This window comes from Micromys minutus (assembly GCF_963924665.1).
Source record: "Micromys minutus genome assembly, chromosome: 27".
Taxonomy (NCBI): Eukaryota; Metazoa; Chordata; class Mammalia; order Rodentia; family Muridae; genus Micromys; species Micromys minutus.
In genome coordinates this window covers 34,223,828-34,246,894 of record NC_137962.1, presented here as the reverse complement: position 1 = coordinate 34,246,894, position 23,067 = coordinate 34,223,828, and the positions used below count along the sequence as shown (strand labels likewise).

General features: G+C 45.2%; 1 protein-coding gene across 4 annotated transcripts; it reads left to right on the top strand.

The window, feature by feature from the left end:
- Positions 1 to 746: 746 nt before the first annotated feature.
- NUP50 (nucleoporin 50) lies at positions 747 to 19,286 on the top strand. 4 transcript variants are annotated; one of them, XR_013975597.1, is made up of 9 exons: positions 751 to 1,602; positions 4,903 to 4,981; positions 6,978 to 7,061; positions 10,021 to 10,207; positions 11,287 to 11,940; positions 13,944 to 14,025; positions 14,798 to 14,916; positions 16,009 to 17,346; positions 18,354 to 19,286. XR_013975597.1 is itself a non-coding variant. In XM_080939914.1 (9 exons), exons 3-9 carry the CDS (start codon positions 4,913 to 4,915, stop codon positions 16,209 to 16,211), a joined length of 1,398 nt encoding a protein of 465 aa, XP_080796040.1. In that variant the 5' UTR covers positions 1,465 to 1,602; positions 2,370 to 2,448; positions 4,903 to 4,912; the 3' UTR covers positions 16,212 to 19,286. The 4 variants fall into 4 exon arrangements, 3 of the variants coding, with proteins under 3 accessions (XP_080796039.1, XP_080796038.1, XP_080796040.1); XM_080939914.1 differs by adding an exon at positions 2,370 to 2,448 and having other exon boundaries at positions 1,465 to 1,602; positions 16,009 to 19,286; XM_080939913.1 differs by lacking the exon at positions 16,009 to 17,346 and having other exon boundaries at positions 747 to 1,602.
- Positions 19,287 to 23,067: the final 3,781 nt, after the last annotated feature.

Below are 23,067 nucleotides of genomic sequence, written 5' to 3'. Positions count from 1 at the left end.
AGAGATCTGCCTCTTACTCCCAAGTACTGGGATTAAAGTGAGCACAATGCCCAGCTGTTTTTGTATTAAAATTTTTTTTCATGGATTTGAATTTTATCTGTGGCCCAGATAAACCTTAAAATCTTGATCCTCCTGCCTCAATTGTCTGAGTAGCTGTTACTGTAGGTCTGGTCTGTATTAATGAGAGGATCTTCTTGTTACTCTGGCTGGCCTGGGTTGATCCTCTTGAGTCAGCCTTCCAGTAACTATGACTTTAGTTGGAAATCCCCCTGACCGGACTGATCTCAGATACGTAAGTTATCTCTGGAGTATTTATATTACCAAATATGATGTTGATGACAGTTGAAATGTACAGAGAATGACAAGAAAAATATCTACACGTTTAACACAATTTTTCAAAATACGACTCATTGGCAGCCAGATGAATCAAGAACAGATTAATTAAATGCAATCCGTTTTTTTTTTTTTTTTTTCCTTTTACTCTGCTGGATTTGGGGCGCTGAATTAAGGGCTTTCTATGTGCTAGTCAAGTACACTGTGCCAGCTAGTCTCCTTTTGCAGTTCTTGTCGATTGACAGATGAAACACCCTAAAAACAAGGAATTTGATTTCTCCTTGGAACCCCTTTTCTCCTTAAAATCCGAATGTAGCCCTAAGTCGTCCTGATCCAGGACGCAGGTGGTTTGTCCCGAAGCTGGAGAATCCCTCCCCGGACTTCACCTCCCGTGGGTCCTAACTGGCCGTGCAGCTTTGAACAAATTTATTTCACCTTTAACAGCTCCCAACGAGGAAATCTGTGGACGTCTATCACAAGGCAGCAATTGGGGCAGGTGACCATTGGAGTTCGTCCCTCTGGCCTCTCCAGCCCCATTTCGGGAAGAGCCACCATAAGCTTCCAAGCTGCCGGCTAAAGATCCTACCTCCCTAGAGCCCATCCACGTGAGAATCACGTTGCACACGCCTCGTGCTTCCCCCAGACTCACTGCCTGCCTCCTCATCCACCCACCACACCATCGGAGGCCTCCAGAGCCACTAGCCACAACTCCTCCCGCCAGTGTCTCAGCAGCGATTGGCGCGCGAGCCTCCTCAATCCCAGATGGCGGCCGACACGTGACCAACGTGCTTAACCCGCGCTGACCCGGGCTTTGGCTCCAGGCCCGCAGCCCTGTGCGCACGCGCGAGATCCGACATTCCTCCCAGCAACTGTTTCCAGGGCGGGCTTGCGCACGCGCTGCGTGATACCCAGCGGCCCGCAGGAAGAGGTGCGGGCGGCTGAGGCTCCGACGCGCTTGCGCAGTAGTTGGATGCGGGCGTTGCTTGCCTCCTCCCTTTTTTCTCCTCCGATTGGTTCTGAGGAGTATATTCGAGTTACAAAATGGCGGCCCCGGGTGCTCTCTTCACCGTTCAGTAGGAGCTTCAGTCTGGGCGGATGTCCCTGCTCCTCAGTGTCGGACTCAGAGACACACGGCTCCCGACTCCTGCTGATCGCGAAGTCCTTGAAGGCGCTCAACGCCCCGGAATTTTCCAGAGGCCGCGACCGCCGCCTCGGCCCTTGCTTGCGGGGCGCCCGAACTCAGCGTGATCCGCCGCGGCCGTCCAGGAGGTGAGGGCCCGGCAGGCCGGGAGGGCGGGGCGGCGGCGGCCTTGGCGACGCGGCGGGTTGTTTGTGAAGCCGGTCCAAGCCAGGCCTGCCCAGCGAGCCTCCTGGCCAGTGGAGGACTCGGCTGGGCGCCGGCCTCGGCCCCGGCGGAGGTAGGAGGCCCGGGCGGCAGGGCCGCCCTGGCTGGCCTTCATCCCTCACATGTCTCCCCGGCTGCCCCCGTGCATGCACTCACTGTGTTCCCAGGCCGTTGGTCACCCGGGTTCGTCCAGGGCCAGTTTTGAAGTTTGGGCTTTCCGGGGCGTTATAGTTACCTGGATCGGCTCCTGGTGTTTTCGTGTGAAATTCATCTCTGACATCAGGGTTGCACGAAGCGGCCGTTCGTGAATAATGCATCCCCCCTCCCCCGCTACTTCCTAGCTTCCTAGCTTGAAAGCATTTCATGGAGCCATAGTACCTACAAACGCAGACATTTAACTAACTCTTACGGGCAAGCTGGTGTAACTCATTTGTTACGGGGGATTAAATTTCTCCGGTAACACATTGGTAGAAGGCTTGCCTAACACGTACAAGACCCTGGATCCTGTCTCCACGGCTCTAAAAGAAAAATAAAACAGAAAGTTTTAAGAACAACAGTAACAGCTGGCGAATAAGTCTAGTGCCAGGCCTTGTTCCAAATAATTCGCAGATGTGTTTTTAGAAGAGGAAAATTAATTATGGTATGTGGAATAAGTAGGTATTTGGTGCTTCTTTTTTTTTTTTTTTTTAAGTATGTATCTCCTGTGCTGCTCTTGAACTTGTCCTGTGGCCTCAAACTGTCGTCCTGCCTCAGCCTTTGCCATCATCCAGGTTGGTGAAATGTGTTTTAATAGTTTAGCCTGTAGTTAGAGTTACTTTGCTTTCCCACTGTACATCGTTTGAGTTTTGGAGTAAAAGTAGGTGGTCTTTTGTTGTTGATATTTTGACAAGACACTTCCTCTGTTTTCGGCACTGTTCTAAGCTGTGCCTTCTACCTTCTCTTGGCACTCCCTCTGTCCGGCAGATACAGAGCCATTCACCAAACTCACTTGCCCAGGATCTCTTTGATTGTCATGGAAGCTAGCACTAATATCTTGTATTTTCTCAAATATGTAATGCCTCAGGCCACTGATTCAACAACAGATTATCATCTGTGAGCCAAGTAGGTTTGGGACATTTTCTTTTGGAAGTCATCAGGAAACAAAACTAAAATTCCTGCCTTCTGGTGTGAAATGGCAGCCGCACTTTTGTCTGTTTTAGTCTGTCAGGTACAGTCCGCCAGGTACTCTTTAAAGTCTGAGCTAGATGTTACAGTTTCACATGGTAAGCACCATTTGCTTTCCCACCATTCCTTTTGTCCACATCTTAAAACAGTAAATCTAGTACCTCTCTTGCCCTCTGGTGGTGATGTTAGGTAATTATTAGGAAATTTCCTTATTGATCCAGAGACATTACCTATGAACAGTTGTGTAAAGAATGCTATTTCTGATAGATTAATTATTGCAGCGTTTGGGGGAGGAGATAAAAAGAGAAAATTCCCAGTTACTGGTATTTATTAAATCTCATGCTGTATATTTTAGAATCTTCAATTTTAAAATCCATTCTGTAATCAGAAGTGCATGTAAGAGAAAAATGTAAAAGGTTATCTAAAGCTGGAGTCCTGCACATCAGATCTTGGAGGGCTTTGGAATTTACTGATACAAAGCTTACTCTGTAATTGCTATTCTGCTGTAGAGCATTAAGTGATGGGTAAGTTTTATCCAGTGACTATTCCAGGCCTATTCTGGTGGGATGCTGTGCTGAGGGTAAATGAACAGTGCTTAGAACAAAACCCCCAGAGCTGTGTGTGTGTTACATGCACGTACATGTACAGTGCCTTACAGGCCAGTAGAGGGCAATAGATCCCCTGTAACTGCAACAGGGGTGTGAGCTGCCTGACATGGGTGCTGAGCTCCTCTGCAAGAGTCATATGTAATATGTGCTCTTAACTCCTGGGCTATCCCCCCCACCCCTGTTATTGCTATTTCTAAAACACAAACATTTTTTTCTGGAAGCAGGGTTTCTCTGTGTAGCCCTGGCTGTCCTAGAACTTACTCTGTAGACTAGCCTGGCCTCAAACTCACCAAGATCCACCTACCTCTACCTTCTGAGTCTGGGGTTAAAGGTGTGTGCCACCTTGCCTGGCTCTTGTTACTACTGTCACCATCATCATCATTATGTGTGCTTGCTCACCCGTGGAAGCCAGAAAAGTTAGTTAAGTACCCTTAGAATTGAAGTTACAGGTCCTTGTGAGCTGCTGTTGGGTACTTGGAATCAGCATGAACTCTCCAAGAGCAGTGTGCTCTCTTACCTGCCAAGCCATCTCTCCAGCCTTGATGCTGTATATTTGAAGCATTTTATAGACACTACTCAATGTTGCAAAAGTATTTCCGAGGAATTATTAAAATCCTTACCCGAGAATAAACATGAATCATCTTTAAATTTTAAATACTAAGAATGTTTATGGTGCTCTTGCTCTCTTACCCTCTTCTCACTCTGTCCCTTCTCTCCCCATTCCCCAGCGCCCCCTCTCTCGCTGTATGTTCATGGCTGGCCTGTCTCTGTCTCTCTGTCTCTCCTTCCCCTGCCCCTCTCCCATTCTCTGTCTCTACTACCCCTCAACTCCCCTCCCTGTGCCCTTAATAAACTCTATTCTATACTTTAAAAAAAAAAAAAAAGAATGTTTATGGCAAGAATATTTGCATCAACTAAAGGACTTTATGTACAACATACTACTTAAATACTATAGATTTTTGAGAGCTTAATAATGTTTGATTTAATTTTCTGATTGGAGTTGGCTTCCTGTTCAGAAAGAGTGCTAGTGTCCCTCAAGTGTCTTTACCTATTCTTTAAATAGTCCTGCACTGAGAATTTGATCCTGGAGGCCCGTGGCCCATTGCGAGTTCTCACTGAAGCACTTTTCATTAGCATCAGGAGCATGCTTGGAAGATTTATGCTGGACTAAGATTTTTTTAATTACTTGTAATAAAAAATTTTAACTAAAAAAGTAAAATTAACTTCCCCGAACTTCATATTTTCATGAATTTCTTACTGTGTTTCCTTCCCTTTGAGCCATACCCTCTGAGTGAGTCTCATTTGCTTAAAAGCTGTTAATTGCTTTTTCTTATACTTCTCTATTTTGTGGTTTTATTACACAATAAATGAAAACTGCAACAAAAAATTTATTTGTAATAGTTACCATGGTATAGAAAAGCAAACATCTTATTTCTGTTTCCTGTAATCTAGGCTCAGAAAAATGGCGAAGAGAGTTGCGGAGAAGGAATTAACAGATAGGAATTGGGATGAAGAAGACGAAGTTGAAGAGGTACACAGCAGTTTCTTTGTGTTTCTTGCTGTCTGTGTCTAAGCTCATGTTACTTTCTTTGAAGAATATGATAAAACTTAAAAACCTTCAAGAAAACTCAGCGGGAGAAGTGATGGTTTCTTGGGAGCTGTGGGTGTTTGCTGGAGAAATATGTTCTTTGTGTGTGAGTGTGCCATTCTATTAGTGCACATTTGTGATGAGCCTGTAAAAGCAAGAATCACACACAGCATCCTCTACTGTGCTTTGAGTGGTCTAGTCATGACTGGAAGGCAGGTTACAGGAATCGCCCCCTGCAGTTCTTACCTCTGCTCTCCACAGTTCCTTAATCCACTGCTTCTTGTGATGCTAAATCTGTGCCTGGCAATTGCACTGACTTAATAGAATTTACATCAGTGTAGTTTCTTTGCCAGCAAAATTAAAGTTGTATTCTGTGGGGAAATCTTTATATCTAGGTCTCTTGAGCAAGTTGAAATTCCTAGGCCAGTCCACTAGGTAAATCTGTAGCAAAGCTAACCCCAGCTCTGTAGCACACAGCTAGGTGCAAAAGGAAGAAGGAATCAAGGAGTAAAGTGTTCGGCAGCTTTATTCATAGGCTGGTGTTTTCCTTTTTGGTACTGATAAGTATACTGATACCCTTTGGAGAGACCAAACCACTGATGCGTTAATGTTTTTTTACAGAACCTTTAGCTGACTTGGTCTTTAACTGAATCTTTAGTTACGGATTTTCTTTTCTGCCTTGGTCTTAAGCACAGTCCTGGAGTGGAGTAAGATCTAGACTGCCATATAGTGGTTCGCTTTGACACTGAAGTGTCCAGGAGTGAAAGAACTCGGGCAGGTTCTACTCAGAGAACCATGGACGTTAGTTACATTAATTGCGCAAGTATAGCCAGATGGTCCTTGTTCTGGGGATTAGGATTCTTTTAATGTTAACATGATCTGAAATACCTGTAGATAAGAGACGTTTAGTTTTGGTTTTGAGATGGTCTCACTTTATAATCCGGCTACCTCAGCTTCCTCTGTACAGGGGCTGTGGGTGGGAGCTGGCACACCTGGCTGGATGAGTCTTGTAGTTATTTCGTTCTAGCCCTGCAGGTGAGGGAATAGATGAGCTGAAACCATAGGCCTTCAGCAAATGGGGATTATGATCAGCATACTCAGCACGCCGGTGGAAGAGCACAGGGTGACGAGGGCTATGTGTGGCTTAGCTATCTGGCCTTTTGGACAGTGGGCAAGGTGGGCAGGTCTGCTCTTCAGAACAGCGAGTGAAAGCTGTGTGGCTCAGTGGTAGAGCTCATGTATGTACAGGATCCTATTCTACAAAAGAAAAATGTGCATGCTATCCGTAGCAATTTAATTCCTTTGAAAGTTGGTAGTAAGATGCTTGGTTTCAAAGACTGTGTCTAAGATGTTTGAGGAAGCCAGTTATGAGTATTTTTTGTACCAAGATTTAGTGGTATTCATCTTCGGAAATCACATATTCCTGTCTTTGGGTTGGAACTTGGAGGCTGGATTTGTAGATTCTGGAAAACTTGTGACTTACCTGACTAGAATTGGAATCTACGGAAACCTGTAGTTAATATATGTGAGATGTTTCTTAATGTGTTAAGTCAACTCTTTTAAGAAAATCAAATACCAGATAACTTTGTTCTGGTGTTTGTGTTTAGCATTTAATCTTCCTTTGGCCTTGCCTTTCTACTGTTTTGTTTTTTTTTTTTTTTTTTTTACTTGCATTTCAAATGTTATCTCCTTTCCCAGTTTCCCCTCTGGAATTTCCCTATCCCATCCTCCCTCCCCCTGCCTCTATGAGAATGCTCCCCGTTCACCTACCCACTCCCTCCCACCTCCTCATCCTGGTGTTCCCCTACACTGGGGTACTGAGCCTCTCCTCCTGTTGGTGCCATCCTCTGCTACATATGTGACTGGAGCCATGGGTCTCTCCATGTGTACTCTTTGGTTGGTGGTTTACCTTTCTGCTTTCTTAATTTGTCTATTGCAGATGGGAACATTCTCAGTGGCCAGTGAGGAAGTCATGAAGAACAGAGCCGTAAAGAAGGCAAAGCGTAGAAATGTTGGATTTGAAGTGAGTGATTCCTGCAGCTTTGATGTCTTAGTAATGTGGTTTCTCTGTCCCAGAGCATGCATACAGCAAATGCTCTCCCCATACACATTCTCTTAAATATGTGTATGTATAGTTGGGGGGGTGTGGGTAGCTGTGCGCTTGTGTGCCTACTGTGCATACTGGGAGGCCAGAACAACTGCATGATTCAGTTTTCTCCAGCATCTAGTCCCTGGGAATCAAGTTTCAGGTCATCTGGCTTGGTGATAAGACAGATGCTTTTATTTTCACATTACAGAAGTGAGGTTGGCTTGCTCAGGTTTTATGCACTCAAAGCAGAGAAACAATTGTATAGCCAACATGTTCTTAGGAGACTGCTTGTAATACCCTGAGTGGGTGCATTCAGAGTGCACTGGCTAGTGTAAGTTCACAACCACATCTGCCTCAGAGGAAAACTTAAAGCTGTGGGCTTAGATGAGAAGAGCCATGTGATGTGTGCTCATGGTGAGCACTGAGAAGTCAAGACAGGCTGCGACAGGAGGGAATCTAGCAGTTCAGTAATCGAAGGCCAGTGACAAAGTAGCATATCTGGCTCAAGTGGCCCAGGATAGCATAGCCCAGCACCAAATTGTAAACTTATTTAAAACAAATGATTTCATGTGTGATGAGGGAGGCTGACTTGTATGGTATTTGGGTGAAGTTTGTAGATGACAACACTCAAGTTGCAATGTCAAAACATTAGGTGGGCCTGGATGTGTGTCTTGAGCTAAAACTTGGGTGAGTGGAAGGGGAGAAGCAGGTGCCCTTGGGCCAGGAAAGGAATTATATACAGAACAGTTAAAATTCACATTGGGTTTTAGAATTGGGTTTTATTCAGAACTTGTGTTAGAAAAGCTAAATGTCATACCATCTACCTAAGTGAAGAAACGGGCTTTTCTGAAATACCGTAGGGAAACAGATCTAGGAATAGAAATAATACAGATGTATCAAGCCAGGCATAGTGGCACATGCATTGGAGGCAGAGGCAGGCTGATCTAAGTTCAAGGCCAGCATGATCTACATACTGTGTGAAACTGTGTCTGATGGGGGGGATGGATGTATCAAATTTACTATTTAGCTAGATAATTTACTGTCAGCAGTTTCTAAAGTAGCAATAAATACTACATAAATTTTAAGTCTAGTACAGAATCAAAAAGCCCAAAAGAGTTCTGTACAGTTTCATAGCTTATCCATAAGTCATCTGGTATGTTTTTGTTTTTTGTTTTGAGACAGGGTCTCACTATATATAGCTCTCGCTGTCCTAAACTCACAAGGTGTGATGCAGGATGGCCTCAAACTCAGAGATCCACTTGCCTCTGCCCCCCAAGTGGTGAAATTAAAGGCGGTTACCATTGCTTGGAAAACTGTTTAACTGCAACACATCCATCTATTTGCACTTAGTGCTTTTGCTATTTTTCTTCTGTGGGGGCACAATTCAAGGCAGGGTTTCTTTGTGTAGTCCTGGCTATCCTAAAACTCACTCCATAGGACTTGAATTCAGAGATCCATTTTACTTTTGCCTATTTTACTTTTTTAAAATTTAATGTGTGTGTGAATGTGGTGATTATAGTTCATTTATTTGGGAATTTTCTAGTTTGGAGTGGTATAGCTGGTACATTAAAGGATGTACACATTTGTATTGTAGAATTGTTATATTTGTGCCTGCCCACTTTAATGCAGATTCCCAACATCTCTGTTGACATTATTTATTGAGACTGGGACTCTTGCTGAACCTGGAGTCTCATGATCCAAATTTCAGTCCTCCTGCTTACAGGTTAAGCACTTTATCCACCGAGCTAAGTCCTTAGCCCTGCTATCTTTAATATACTAAAGAACTGAGAGTAATGTAAACATTAAAACTAAGTAGACATGGTTGGGGTTTTCCTGTTTACATAGGAACAGGTTGCATTCTGGTGAAAGTGGTGGAGCATCATCAGCCTAACCATTCCCTCAGAAGATGACAAGTTAAACTGTGTGTGTGTGTGTGTGTGTGTGTGTGTGTGTGTGTGTGTGTGTACATACATGTGCGTATGCTTCTGCACTACATGGAGGCCAGGGGATTGCAGTTGATGTCCTGCTCTGCAGCTTATTCCCTTCAGACAGGCTCTCTCTGAGCTGGGGATTCAGACTCGGCCTCATGTTTGCACAGCAAGCACCCTTACCCATTGAGCATCTTCCTAGTCTCAGAAAAGTTACCAGTGGTCAACCAGGGGAGACCTTTCTCCACAGTCCTCTAGACTCTCAGGAGTATGAGTACTTCACAGCATCTCTGCTGACTGAATAGACTAGCCAAGGGCTAAGCTTGCTAAACACAGGTATAAGAAAGCTGCAGGGTAATGGAAAACACTGCACTGGATTATTTTGCTGATCAAATGGCTAGAATACACCGTGTGGTCTTGGATTTCTGTAGGCTAAGAACAGCTTGAAAACCCCACAATTCTTAAGAAGTTAGGTTAAACTGTACTTTTCTTTTGTCTTGAGACAGGATTTCTCTGTCCTAGAATTTACATTGTAGAACAGGCTGGCCTGGTACTTAGGGATCCACCTGCCTCCCAAGTGCTGGGATGAAGGCTTGAGCCACCATACTCAGCTAAGTATTTTTAATTAATCTAATTTCATGTTTCTGAAGCTTCTTTAGGTAATTCTTTGGAAAAGTGCATGAGGTTTAGTTGGGAATATTTTCAGTTATTCTGAAGTTTGGTAGTAGGTACGTGAATTTGATATATTTGTTTTGGTACCATCTTTTCTGGCTGTTTCAGGAAGCAGCCATGACATAGCTGTCCTTAGAGGCACCATCTTTTCCTCTCCTGCCTGGACTGTGCTAGTAGCTTCTTTGTCCAATGCCAGCCATGCCTGAGCACTGCAGGCTCTGAGGTCTGCTGCCGCTTGTTTACTAGAGAACAGGCAGTCTGCTTGCCTAAAGTGTGCTTTCTTTGTGTTTCAGTCTGATAGCGGAGGAGCCTTTAAAGGTTTCAAAGGTTTGGTTGTGCCTTCTGGAGGAGGAGGGTTTTCTGGATTTGGTGGTGGCTCTGGAGGGAAGCCTCTGGAAGGACTGACAAATGGAAACAGCACAGACAATACCACACCCTTCTCCAGTGCAAAGACAGCATCGGAGCCCAAGGCATCCTTTGGTGAGTAGCCCTCCCTCTCCAGTCCTCTCTGAAATCAATGCTGAAAGAGAACTTTGCTACCCGATTGTTAATATTTTTCTCTCTTTGACAGGGTCTTGCAGTGTAGCCCAGGCTCACCTTGAACTCAGTCCTCCTCTTCCAGCCTTCTTAACACTGGGATTATAGATGTGTGCTACCAGATCCAGCTGAGATGTTTCTAGTGCTTTGTGCTTGGATGTACTGGTGGAAGGATGGGTCTGGGGAGATACATGGAGCAAGTGGGTCAGCAGAGCACACCTCTGCACCTGACACAGCAAGTGTTGCAGTTGACAGCTGTGTGGCATCATGGTCAAGTTCATAATCTCCAGACCCCAGAATTGACTCTCATCAAGGAAGCACTTTGTAGACTCAGTTTCCCTTCCTGGTTTGTGCACCTCCCACCACAATGGCCATTGGAAATTGGGGTGATGCTGTCTTTGATCAGTTTCCCTCATTCAGATTTGAACAGCAATTACTGAACACCTAATCTTGTTCTGGATGAATTAGTCAGGAACTTTTGGGGTCCTAGAAATGACCCTGATTGGTTAGATTGTGTTCTGCTATTCTCAAAGTATACATTGTATGGTGGTTGTTGTTTTGAGATAGGTCTCACGTAGCTTAGCTGCAGGAGTTCAAGCTGGCCTCTAGCTGTAGAGGAAGGCTGACTTTGAACTCTGATCCTCTTGATTCTGGCTTCATGTGTCAGATGGTACCACCCACTGGCCTGTTTAGTTTAGTCTTTACTGAGCAGAGTGTACTAAGTGCCTTGGTGACCATTTGCTAGATATCCAGTTCCTCAGCATTAGTTTGTGAACATGGGCTCGGTAACAGGGAAAGCAGAGCATGATGGTAGTAGTGCAGAATCCTACTACCTGTTGTAGCTGAACCTGGTGGCACACGCCTATTGTTAACTTAGGAAGCCGAAGTAGAATGGCAGGTTCCAGCTCAGCTGGGACTAGTAGCAAGACCCTGTTGAGACACATTAAAAACAAAAGCAAATCAATCCTTAGATGATTTAATCAAACTAACTTTTAAAGTGCTTGAACATTAACTTCTTACAGGCTCTTTTGCTGTGAATGGCCCTACTACCTTGGTGGATAAAAAGATTTCGAGTCCCAAATGCAATAGCAGCAATCAGCCGCCCTCTGGCCCTGCTTCCAGCACTGCCTGCACTGGGAATACCTATCACAAGCAGTTGGCTGGCTTGAACTGCTCTGTCCGGGATTGGATAGTGAAGCATGTGAACACAAACCCACTTTGTGACCTGACGCCCATCTTTAAAGACTACGAGAGATACTTGGCAACGATCGAGAAGCAGCTTGAGAATGGAGGTAGTAGCAGTTCTGAGAGCCAGCCAGCCAGGGCAACGGTTGGAATGGAGCCTCCTTCCCTTTTTGGTTCAACAAAACTACAAGATTCACCATTTTCATTTCATGGCAACAAAGCAGAGGACACATCCGAAAAGGCAGAGTTTACAGCAGAAAAGAAATCGGACACAGCACAAGGAGCAACAAGTGCCTCACTTAATTTCGGCAAGAAAATTGAGAGCTCAGTATTGGGCTCGTTAAGCTCTGGCTCCCTAACTGGGTTCTCATTCTCTTCTGGAAACTCTAGTTTATTTGGTAAAGATGCTGCCCAGAGTAAAGCAGCCTCTTCACCGTTTTCTGCTAAAGCATCAGAAGGTCAAGCAGGAAGCAGCAGCAGTGAATGCAGAGGTAAATACAAAGCCGCTGTTATCTGCACAGGGTTAATGGGCATGCTACAGGCTCTCCATTTTCTGTGTCACAGTGGCTCAGTTCTTATCCTTAAACTAGAGCAAGACCCGTCTCATAGGTGTAAACGATCACAAGTGCCCAGTGAGGTGGGGGAGAGATGGCATGGTATGCACCAGCACAAAGCTTGTGTGTGCATGAGATGGATCTCTAGAGGCACAGTGAAGGTGTGTTAAAGATAGCTGGAGTAGAGGCTAAGTCAGGCTTAGCATAGTAACTAAAAAACACTGGGCACTGGTGTTGCATATAGAAGAAACAAAATCTTTGAAAATGGAATTTTACTGAAAAAGCTCAACATGAATGCCCGTTGAATTTGGTTTTATTTAGGAATTTGGCTGTAAATGAGCTGCTTTAGCATTAATATTGGGGCCAGACCTTTCACAAAGGAGGCTCACTCATCCCCAGAGGAAGGTCCTGCTGTTGTGGGTCACACTCGGCTTCCTTAGACCTGTCAGTGTGGCAGGTCTCGGCAGTATGCACACTTGCAGTTTCTTTTGAGGTATTGGTACCCACAGTGCTCACATATGTCTTGAATAACTTCAGGACCAGTTCTATTCAGTACAACTTACTAAATTGATGGGTGTGCTTAGTTCATGTACTGTCCAATGTAGTGGCCCTTGCATACTTGCACTGCGGCTAGTGGTGCTGAGGGATTAGATTTCTACTTTGAAGGACAGGTTGTTTTGTTTTTATCTTTCTCTGTAGCTCTGGCTGCCCTGAACTCCAAGCTGTACTACTCTTCTGTCTGAACTCTTCAGCCACCAGGTTCCAATAGGGGCCCTTTAATATCTCCTCTGTTTCTGAATAAAAGAGTATCCAGAACTATAGTGAGCGTATACCATGCCCTAGTCCTGCAGTCTGAACTTTCAGACCCCATTGCCATCTGTGGTTACTACACCTTAACATCAGAAAGACTTGGAACTTGTTCAGATAGCAAGTTTCTGGCCTTCTGGTTCTCCATTCCTGGGTGCCTCAATTCAGTAATCCTACCAGAAGATCCTACTACCTCATGCTGGACCTTAGTTCAGTCTTTTTGTTGCTGTTCTTTTGGTTTTGAGACACATTTCTCTGTATAGCTCTGGTTGGCCTGGTACTCAATATGTAGACCATGCTATCCTAGAGATCTGCCTGTCTTTGCCTCCCAAGTGCTGGGATTAAAGACGTGCCTCTCTATACCCAGCTCTTAGTTTGGATCTTTGATCCAAGTCTGGCAGGTTTACACAACTGCCTTTTCTCCGTGAGAGGATCCTTGCTGTTTGTCAGCCTCACTGCAGCCTAGGCTCTCCTGAGTGAAGGTGTCCTCGCCGTCACTCTCAGTGAGCCAGGTCCTTGAGCCCTTAAACAGTCCAGACAACTCTCTGGAGCAATTTTTCTGATCAGTTTGACTTTTAAAACATTGTGTTTGCTCTTTTTGGTCATTGTTGATGCTGGTTATCCCTGGTCACAGTGTGCTCTAGACACAAGAACATTGGCAGGAATGGTATCGGGTGCCCTGTTCCTGGGCAACCGAATAATTTTGTACTTAATATGTTTTGGTGAATGTCATAAACAAGGATGCTTTTCATTCTCAGGCTTTGGACAAGTTAGAAGCTACTTTAGAATAGAGAAAAATGTTGCCATTACTAAGTGTGGTGAGATGGCTTAGCAAGTAAACATTCTTCCCTCTAGGCCTAACAACCTGAGTTTGTTGCTGGGAACCCACATGGTAGAAGGAAAGAACCAAATCCCACAAGTTGTCCTCTGACCTTCACACAGTACACATTTGTGTGTGCAAACATACATGCACACTAAATAGATAAATTTAAAGTTTCACAAAATAAATCCAACTGGCGCCTCTTCAGTTACCTAAAACAGTAAGGTGCTCACACGTATTTACTAGCTTACATGGAGTATTTCAGGATGATGGGGAGCAAGTGTCTTCTGACTCTGAGTTGTTTCTATGCCAGATGCTGAAGAAGAAGAGAATGACGAGCCGCCTAAGGTGGTGGTGACAGAAGTGAAGGAAGAGGACGCTTTCTACTCCAAAAAGTGAGTGGGACTGTGTGGGGCTGCAGGCCTTTCGAAGCCAAGCAGACGGAACAACTGCAGCAGCAAGAATGATTGGTTGGTTGGTTTTGGTTTTTCAAGACAGGTTTTTCTGTGTAGCCCTAGTTGTCCTGGGATTCACTCTGTAAATCAGGCTGGCCTTGAACTCAAAGACCCATCTGCCTCTATTTCCTGAGTGCTGGCAGGGTTTTCTTAATAACCTAAGGGTCTGCATGTAACATACAGGCTTGGAGAACAGCGCAGTACTTTGTCTATAGTTACACCCTATTTCAGATTGATCTCTGGGTCTTAGGGGATCAAAGTGAAGGCCTGAAGGGAATTTGAACTAATAAAAAGTAAGGGGACAGCAGGGTGGGAGAGATGCAGAGCAGTCTTCTAGTTCCATGCCCATCTTAGAGAGCCAGTCTGCTGTGCCAATCAGCACGGCACATGAGAGCAGGCAGTGGGGAGTGGGTCAGCTGAGATGTTGACTGACTGAGGAAGGATGGTTTTGGGTTTTACAGAGGGTTTGTAGCGACTGTCGTCGCTCACTAGGAAAGTGCTTGCCTAGCATTGCCCAGCGCTACAAAGAAAGATGGGGGTAGGAAGGTAAATTCTGGAGTATCTAACTAGATTATCGTATTGTTTGTGTGGTTTTACCCAGATGCCATCAATCCAGTAAAGAAGGCTTATATTCTCTCTTTATCCATTGCAGTTGAGGTTGTTGGCAAACTGACTTGTTGAGTGCCTAATTGTGTCTGTTGTTTCTCCACAGGTGTAAACTATTTTACAAGAAAGACAATGAATTTAAAGAGAAGGGTGTAGGGACCCTGCATTTAAAACCAACAGCAACTCAGAAGACCCAGCTCTTGGTGCGGGCAGACACCAATCTAGGTGGGTGCAGAGCCATCACAGTGCCCTGTGTAGAGAGTCTTAGCCTGACACTGCAGTTCTTTGTATTTTGAAGCTCAATAATAGAGGTTTGTTAGTTAGTTTGTTTTATGAGAGATCATGAGGACAAATTCATCTTCTGGTTACTAATATGAACTTGGTTTTGAGTATTGGGAACATGATAAAGGTGTATTGTTAAAAGCTTTGGTGAGAAGTACCACAAAAGGTTTTGTTTCCTATGTTGGGGTGTGGTGGAGGGGTGGTGTGCATATGGGTGTTTTGCTGAGCACAGTGTACAAGTACACAAGTTCCAGTTTAAAGGCATCTTTATGGAGGGAAGGGCTGGTATGTGGAGGCCCAAGAATGTCATGTCTCATTCCTTGGCCACTCTCTACCTTTAGTTTTGGGGCAGGGTCTCAGTAACCTGGAGCTCGTTGATCAGCTTGGCAGGCTTGCCAGTGAGTTTGAGGGATCCACCTGTTGGTGCCCCATTCCCCACCTCTGGGCTGGGATCACAGGACTGGGCTGCACTCCCAGCTTCTTACATGGGTTCTGAGGATCTGAAGTCAGGTCCTGTGCTTGCATGCTTAGCAATGAAGCTGTCTCCCCAGCCTTAGGATTCTTTTCATAGAGTAAGAATGCTGCATTGCTGTCCCCCTCCCCGCACTCCAGCCGTCTGTCCCTTACAACAGTCTAATAGTTATGTCTGCAAGTGAGCCTGTAACGTGTCAGTAGTGTGACTCAGCTAGCTAACCACAACAGCGGCATTCTGACCTGGTGAGCCCTGCTGCTGAGAAACTCTTGTTTCTTTGCCATCCCTTCATCCTTAAGTCCCAAGAAATGGTGAAGACTGGGTCCAAGCAGAAGGGGGGGGCAGGAAGTACCTCCTCCATTGGTGCCTGTCAACCTCCAGCTCCTCACAGCTTACCACACTCCCAAATACATACAGGAAATGGAGGCCTTCATGGCTGTAACTTTTAACACGTTAAGAAGTTGCTTCAGGATTGAATCTTAGCCTCTTGTAGAATCCTACAGTTTTGATATATTTTTTATTTTTATATGTTTTGATGAATATTTTCCTTTGTTTACTCAAAGGCAACATACTGCTGAATGTTCTGATTCCACCCAATATGCCGTGCACCCGAACAGGGAAAAACAATGTCCTTATCGTCTGTGTCCCCAACCCCCCACTTGATGAGAAGCAGCCCACTCTCCCGGTCACCATGCTGATTCGGGTGAAGACAAGCGAGGATGCCGATGAATTGCACAAGATTTTACTGCAGAAAAAGGATGCCTGAGCACTGAGGCTGACCAAGGCATGTCACCACGCTGCTGCTTCCCCTCTGCCCTGAACTTAGTCACATTCTTTCCTCTTCCTACTGTGACATTCTGAGAACGTCTAGGTAACTTGAAACTTTTGTGAGGAAGATTAAGGCCAATAAATCCTTTCAGTGTGTCGAAGCTCTTCTCCCTTCCTAAGAACTAAGCAAAATACATTGGAGTGAAAAGTTTGGGAAGATTTTTTTTAATGCTGATTCATTGAGTAAACTAACCTAAGTGATTCTTAATGGACTTTAATCAGGGTACCAGTTAGCTCTCAAAAGCTCCCTCAGGCAGCCATGGGTGCCACTCTGCCTGCCTTGGGAGTCCCAATGGCAGTGTCCACAGTGTTCCAGAAAACACCCGCCTGCTCCCATTTTGTGGGCTTGTCTGATCCGTGATTAGCACTCCTGCCAAATACCACACCGCCACACTGTGACCACGATTGGCCTGTTTCCTTCTGAGCTGAACTGTGGGTACTGGGAATCTCAGTTTGTCATCAGCCTGTTTTTGGCAGGTGCTGGCCTTTGACCTGAGGCTGCTTGATTGAACCAGGAACTGTCTTTCCATGGGAAAGGACATGAGTAGTGGCTCGCGGGTGAGGGAGCTGACGGTGTATAGACTGGGTTTGTAGTTTATTCATGAGGTGCTCTTACTTGCTTTCCTCCTTAGTTAACGTGGATGGGGGCTGTCAGGAATAATGGATTTTATTAAAAGCACAAATTTGGTAGTGTTTTTATATCATTTCTATACCACAGACAAGCCTTTATTTTAAAAGAAAAAAGTGAAATTGTGCTGAAAAGGGTTGTGTGCTCATGGCCATTTGTGCTCTGGTGAGCCCTGGTGGGTATAGTCTGAATGGTGTCCTCTCAGGAGCTGTGCACTCGTGAGCAGCAGGAGTATGGGAGAGGAAGACTGCTCATTTGGCCTGTAGCCAAAGACAGCAGCATGTTCTTTGGCGTCTGGAAAAAACATTTTTATTTTTACTTTTTAAAGGGTGAGGTATTGTTGAGTCTGTCCATTTGGAAGAGAGCCATGGTTCTACACGCCATTCATGTCACTTCCGAGTGGTGAGGTCACTAATACTGGCGTTCTCTGAAGACCAGACATCAAGTAAATGCAAGCGTTGATGAGCTGGTCGTGGTTCATGCCTAATCCCACTGCTGGAAAAGCTGAGGCAGGAAGATCGTGTGAGTTCACAACAGCCCAAGCTACATAGTAAGCCCCCTACCCTCAAATAAAATAAAAGATTTGACTGTCTAAAGTTCCACTTTCATTTCTCAGAAGACCATTTGACACTAGGACCAGATCTTGTCTGAAGGCTCAGGATCAGCACCCAGGGACACAAACTTGTGTGCTTGGGTAGCACACAAGTTCTGACCTGGGCAAACAGTCACAAAAACTGGATGGCACAGTTGCTTTCTTAAAACTAATGCCAGGTTGAGATGAAACCTGGTTAACTTTTATTTTCACATGGGTCTTAGTCTCACTATATAACCCTGGCTAGCCTTGAACTCGGATCCACCTGCCTCTGCCTCCTGAGCCCAGAGCTGCTTAACTGTTCTTGAGGTGGGTGACTGCTCTGTGCTGAGCATTTTGGCATGTATCTGCAGATGCGTGTTTGTGCTTCTTGGGCTGTGGACCTGAGGAGGTGCTGTGCGTTTGTCTTTTAGCTTGAAGAATTGGTTCCTAGCAAGCAAGTTGCTGCTTCTGTTATCACTGACCCTGGCCTGTTCACATTGGGTTTGCCCAGCTTTCCAAAGATGGAGTGAGGGGTATGCATTTCAGAACAGCACTGTGTAGCCACGTGCCTGTGGGGCTGGCGAGTGCCAGACTCACGGGCACTTCCGGGAACCTGTCTCTTCATGGTGGCAATGCTCAGTGAGCATCTGCTCATGCCTTGAATATTTACCAAAAGAATAAAAGCAAAAAAGGTCATGACTGGATTTTTTTCTAAAGCTCCCCAGCCAGTTTTAAATGTAAATTAGTGAGTGTGGCTTTCTTTTTTCTAACATTCCCAGCAAAGTTTGCTGCTAAAGACTATCACTTTTGGAAACGAGAATTACAGGGGAGATGCGTGGTGTGACTGTAACTCAGTGTGTCTTGTCTTTATGCTTTAGGAGCTAGCTCAGTGCACCAGACCTGAGCATGGGAGTCACGATGAAGTCTGCGTGTCACAGGGAGACCCCTGGAGGGCTCTCTGTTCCTCCACTGTGTTTTGTTTGTAGCTGGTTCCAGCCCCTGGCTTAAACTTCATTTGTGTTTTGACATGTTAGAAACTTGCCTGTTGTGTGTTTAATGTGAACTAAGGTGTTTATCTCCAGTTTGAATGAAAATCTAAAGTGTGTCTTATATTTGCCTGAAGGAAGTGTGTGTTCTCTGTGGTCAGGGTGCATCTAGCAGATGCTAAGCCCGGGCCTTCCCACACTGTATCTCACACTTTGGCACATTCCCAGCCCTGCCCTGTCCTCCTCAGCCACACTGTGCAGGCTGTGGTTGTATCAGTGACAGGTCTGACTGTTGGTGGGCTGATTTTCTGTTTTTCCATTTCAGTTCTAAATCCTATTTTTTACATGCTGTGTGCCAAAAATAATAATAATAATAATAATACCTCCTATGGCATAGAGGGGAAATTCCACCTTGCTGTCAGGGAAAGTCCTTTCCCCTACCTTTTGAACATTAAGAGGTCTGTTCTTGCAGGTTTGTTCATTATGTTACTATTTCTGAAGATGAGAAACAGCCCTTTGAGGCTGCAGAGTGCCCACTTCGACCACTAGAGTGGGATTTTAAGGAAATGACCTGTTCTGTCACTTGTAGGTGAGGTTGGGAGTTCTTCAGGGCATCTTTCTAACCGCGTGCTCTCCGGAAGCAATCACAAGACTGACTGTCCTTTAACATGGATTTTTAAAGGGGACGTAAGACTTCTTAGTAGTCACATGGAATATTATGCTTTCTACTTTGAACAGGAACTTGGTTTCTAAAGCTAAAATACTTGAATTGTCAGGCAGTGTGATCTCAGTGTGTGTTGGCTTTTGAATGAACCTTTAAGGACATGTAACAATCCATGAAATGTGAATAAATGGAAAGTTTAAAAACCAGTGTTGGATACTGTTCTGTTCCTGTGATGTTCTTGGAGATCAATGGGAAAAGAAGCACACAGTAGTGTGCAGAGATGTATCCAAAGTGGGGGCTCACTGTGGGGTGTTGGGTGAGCCACTTGAAACTTGGCCCAGGGCTGTCTACATTGGATTACAGTCGGGTGCAGAGCCTTGTGGGCAGTCAGTCCTCTAGCCTCAGACAGATTACAGCTGGGGGAGGAAGAGGCTTAGCTTTCTCCTGCAGAAGTAAGTTATTTATACCAAATTCTAGTCCATCCAGCGTGTATTGGAGAGTTGCATTCAACTTCTGAAGTTTCCTAAGAAACACTGCATTATCTGAGTTATAAAGTGTTTCCAAAAAGGCTGTCCTCGGGGTTCTGAACTGAGAGTCATAGGTGCTTGCTGAAGAATGAGATTGTCCCAGTGCCATTAGGGAGACAGACTGATCTGGTGTGGACTCCCAGTATAACCCTGGGGCTCCCAGTGCCAGAGGTTCCTACAAACTAGAACTGACAACTGAACTAAAACCTCCGGTCAAGGCCCAGTCTTTGATGTAGTGGGTTTTGTATAGTCACACTAATAGCCATTGTATGTGAGCAGATGACCTGTTGCACAGCTGTGATCAACCACCACTGGCTGGCAGGCTTCCTCCCTGTAACTCCCAGCTGTAGCCATGGGGTAAGTGCCCTTTAGCACATCCAAGGAGGAAATAGCAGTGACCACCATATTCCCAGAAACTATGCCAACCTCTATACATGACCTTGTCACATCTGTCAGAGAACTTGAGGGATGTATTGGGTTTACTTTCCCTTTGAAGACCCCAGGCCCTTACAAACTGGGGTGACATGGCTTGCTGGGGAACCAGGACTACACTGGTTTCTAGGCTTGGCTTAAGTCGTTCGAGTAAAATAGTGTATTCAAACTATAATCAGAGTTCATCAGAAACAATGGTTATTTCAAACTGAGCAACCCAATTGCTTTATTAAAGTCAGATTCCAAAGTGAAAGCGCCATCCACATAGAGAAAATTTTGATGGCCCATTGGCTTACATGAGGCTGTAGGAGGCAAGTGAGTGACACTTAAGAACAGGAACCCATCCCCAGAGCAAGCTTTTCCTTCACATTTCCCAGCCTTCCGTCCCTTTACCAAGGGCAAAGTCTGATGCCTCCAGTTGACATGGGTATGTACAATGAGCAACATGGACTGCATTCTTTACACTGCTCTCTTCTACATATGTTCTGGAAGGTTTTCCTTTCCAGGGAACATTTTCTTCCAGGCTGACAGCGGTGCAGCTCCTTAAAGGGATATATGAGTCAGGAATAAAGACCAAAGCAGCTGGGAACAGAAGGCCAGCACTGTAGCCAGCTTTCCAGGGCAGAGGCTTCAGGCCACTTGAAAGGGCTGCCCAGTGATTGATGTGGATAGCAAGGGGACATGATTTACCTGTTGAGCCACTGCCTCCTTCCCACCTGTAGTTGAAGGTGCCAGTTCAGAAAAACCCTCCTGGTCTGGTGTCTCTAGGGTACTGATTCCTTACTGTGTCTTCTCAGATTCCCTTTCTCTGTCTCCACTGCAGGTCTGACTCCAGTGTATACAGTATATTAGGCCCTATTTGTGACATAAGTCATTTGGCATGTTTTAGAAACCCATATGCATGAAAGGTGGCTGTATTTCCCACCTGTGATGATTACAAACCCTAGAGCCAGTCAGATGCTCCCACCCCTATCTTCACCCCACCCCCACCTGCTCAGCATCCCATTGAAGAAGTGCTCAGCAACAAGGTCAGATGCCTGCTGGGATCTTCTCTAAATTCCTGTCTAGGTCCCCAGCTTCTAGTCCAGCCATTGTCCTGCTACTGTGATGGTTTTCAGGGGTTCTCTTAGAAAAAAAATTAGTCCAAACACTGCCAGAGTATATTTTTATGGGAGCACAGAACTGAGCCCAAAATGCATCATGTGGTCAGCTTTGGATATGCCTACACTTGTGGTTAGGGTGGTCACTATACCCCTCACAGGGTCTTCACAGATCAGAGTGAGGGATGGCTTTTATCAGTCCCAGTAGATATTTCAAAATGTTAGCAAAGTCAAGGTCATTTCCTTGATTTGCTGTTTGTTTTAATGTGAAACGTATTATTAAAAGACACAGGTAAAGATGGGGCACTTCAAAGAAAATTCATTTTAAATGTCTCTAAAATATAAAGCAATATCTCAAATGTAAAATCAAGTCAACAGCCACCACAAAACCTGCCTTGAGAGGCTTTCTGTTGGATTTGGGTGTTCATGGGAAAGGTGCTCAGAATTTGCACACTAACACATTCAATGTGTGCTACCCCATATCTTTGTTGAAAAAAAAAAACTTTTTTTTTGTAGAAATAACAGGTTTTGAAGTAGCAAAAAACAAAACATTTCTGTAGGTGTAAATTCCCATAAATAACTTTGGAAGAAAGAAGACTGATATTTGCTTCTAAGTTTCCTGACCTACAAAGTAAGGGCTGAGGTCAGAAAGAGCTGAGAGAGTAGCCCAGCTAATAAGAGGGCTTGCCCAGTGGTACAAAGCCCTGGGTTTTACCCCTAGCACAGCATAAAACCGGCAGGGTGGTGGAAGCCTCTTAATGCCAGCACATGGTGGTGGAGGGGGGGGTTCATGAGTTCAAGGTCACCCTCTGCTGTACAGTAGGTTAGAAGCCTGGGCTAGAGAAGACCCTGTCTCAAAAACAACAGACAGAAAACCCCTATTGATAGCTCATGGCCTGAAATCACCTTGGAATTAGATAAACACAGAACTCCTTGGCTTCCTCCATTTATGGGGCTCTCCCTGTTGCAGAACTCAGATCTCCACCCCAGCCACAAGCTGTCAAATCACTTAGTTTGTGTGATGTTCAAACAGTGGCCAGTGGCTGTCCCAGGGGCTCAGAGAAAGGTTTGGAGGGTTGTGTCAGTACCCATTCAGTGAAAGCCTTTTAGGTACACCACTCCTCACCCAGAGGGACAGGGGGCTACCTCCCTGGAAGGGCCATTGCAGATGCCCCAAAAGGCTACTTTTATTCAAGCTCAAGATATTGACACATGGTCTCCAGACTCGGCCTCACTCTTCAGGCCCGGTCACATGAGGCAGGACCTGGTGTGCCAGGGTCAGCAACTTCTGTGAAGCACATGAACCCATGGTGCCTAAGCGTTCATGTCCCTTAGAGCTCCTCGTCATTTTGAGTGTTATATTTACTTTTCAGGGTGGCTGTGTCCAGGGGGACAGTCCTGCTTAATGATACAGAGATGAGTGAACCTAAACAGGAATGTGATGTTAAGGTACTCTGATTTTAAAGTGGGAAAGGACGGCCAACATGATAAACAGGACCTAAAACCAATACATCTAGAGTTTTGGCCAGAAATTTAAAATCACTTATGACACTGTATATTATATTCAATGGAATGGAACTAAATACACAGGGGCTGGGATGTCTTAATGAAAATAGGTTTTTTTATTTGAGACAGGGTCTCACTATGTAGCCCTGGCTGTCTTAGAACTTGCTATGTAGACACCACACCTAGCTTATTTATTTTTTGCCTGTTTTCAATAATTATACTTTGGGAGGGGAGAATGAGCCGGGCTGCCTCACTGTAGTCAGGGTGCCAACAAGATCCCAGGAGGCAAGACAAACACTCTCTGAAGAAACAGAAATGCCTCCTCCAAGGGACACAAAGCAAGCCGCACTTTTCTTAGTGTCCTGAAGACTGACACC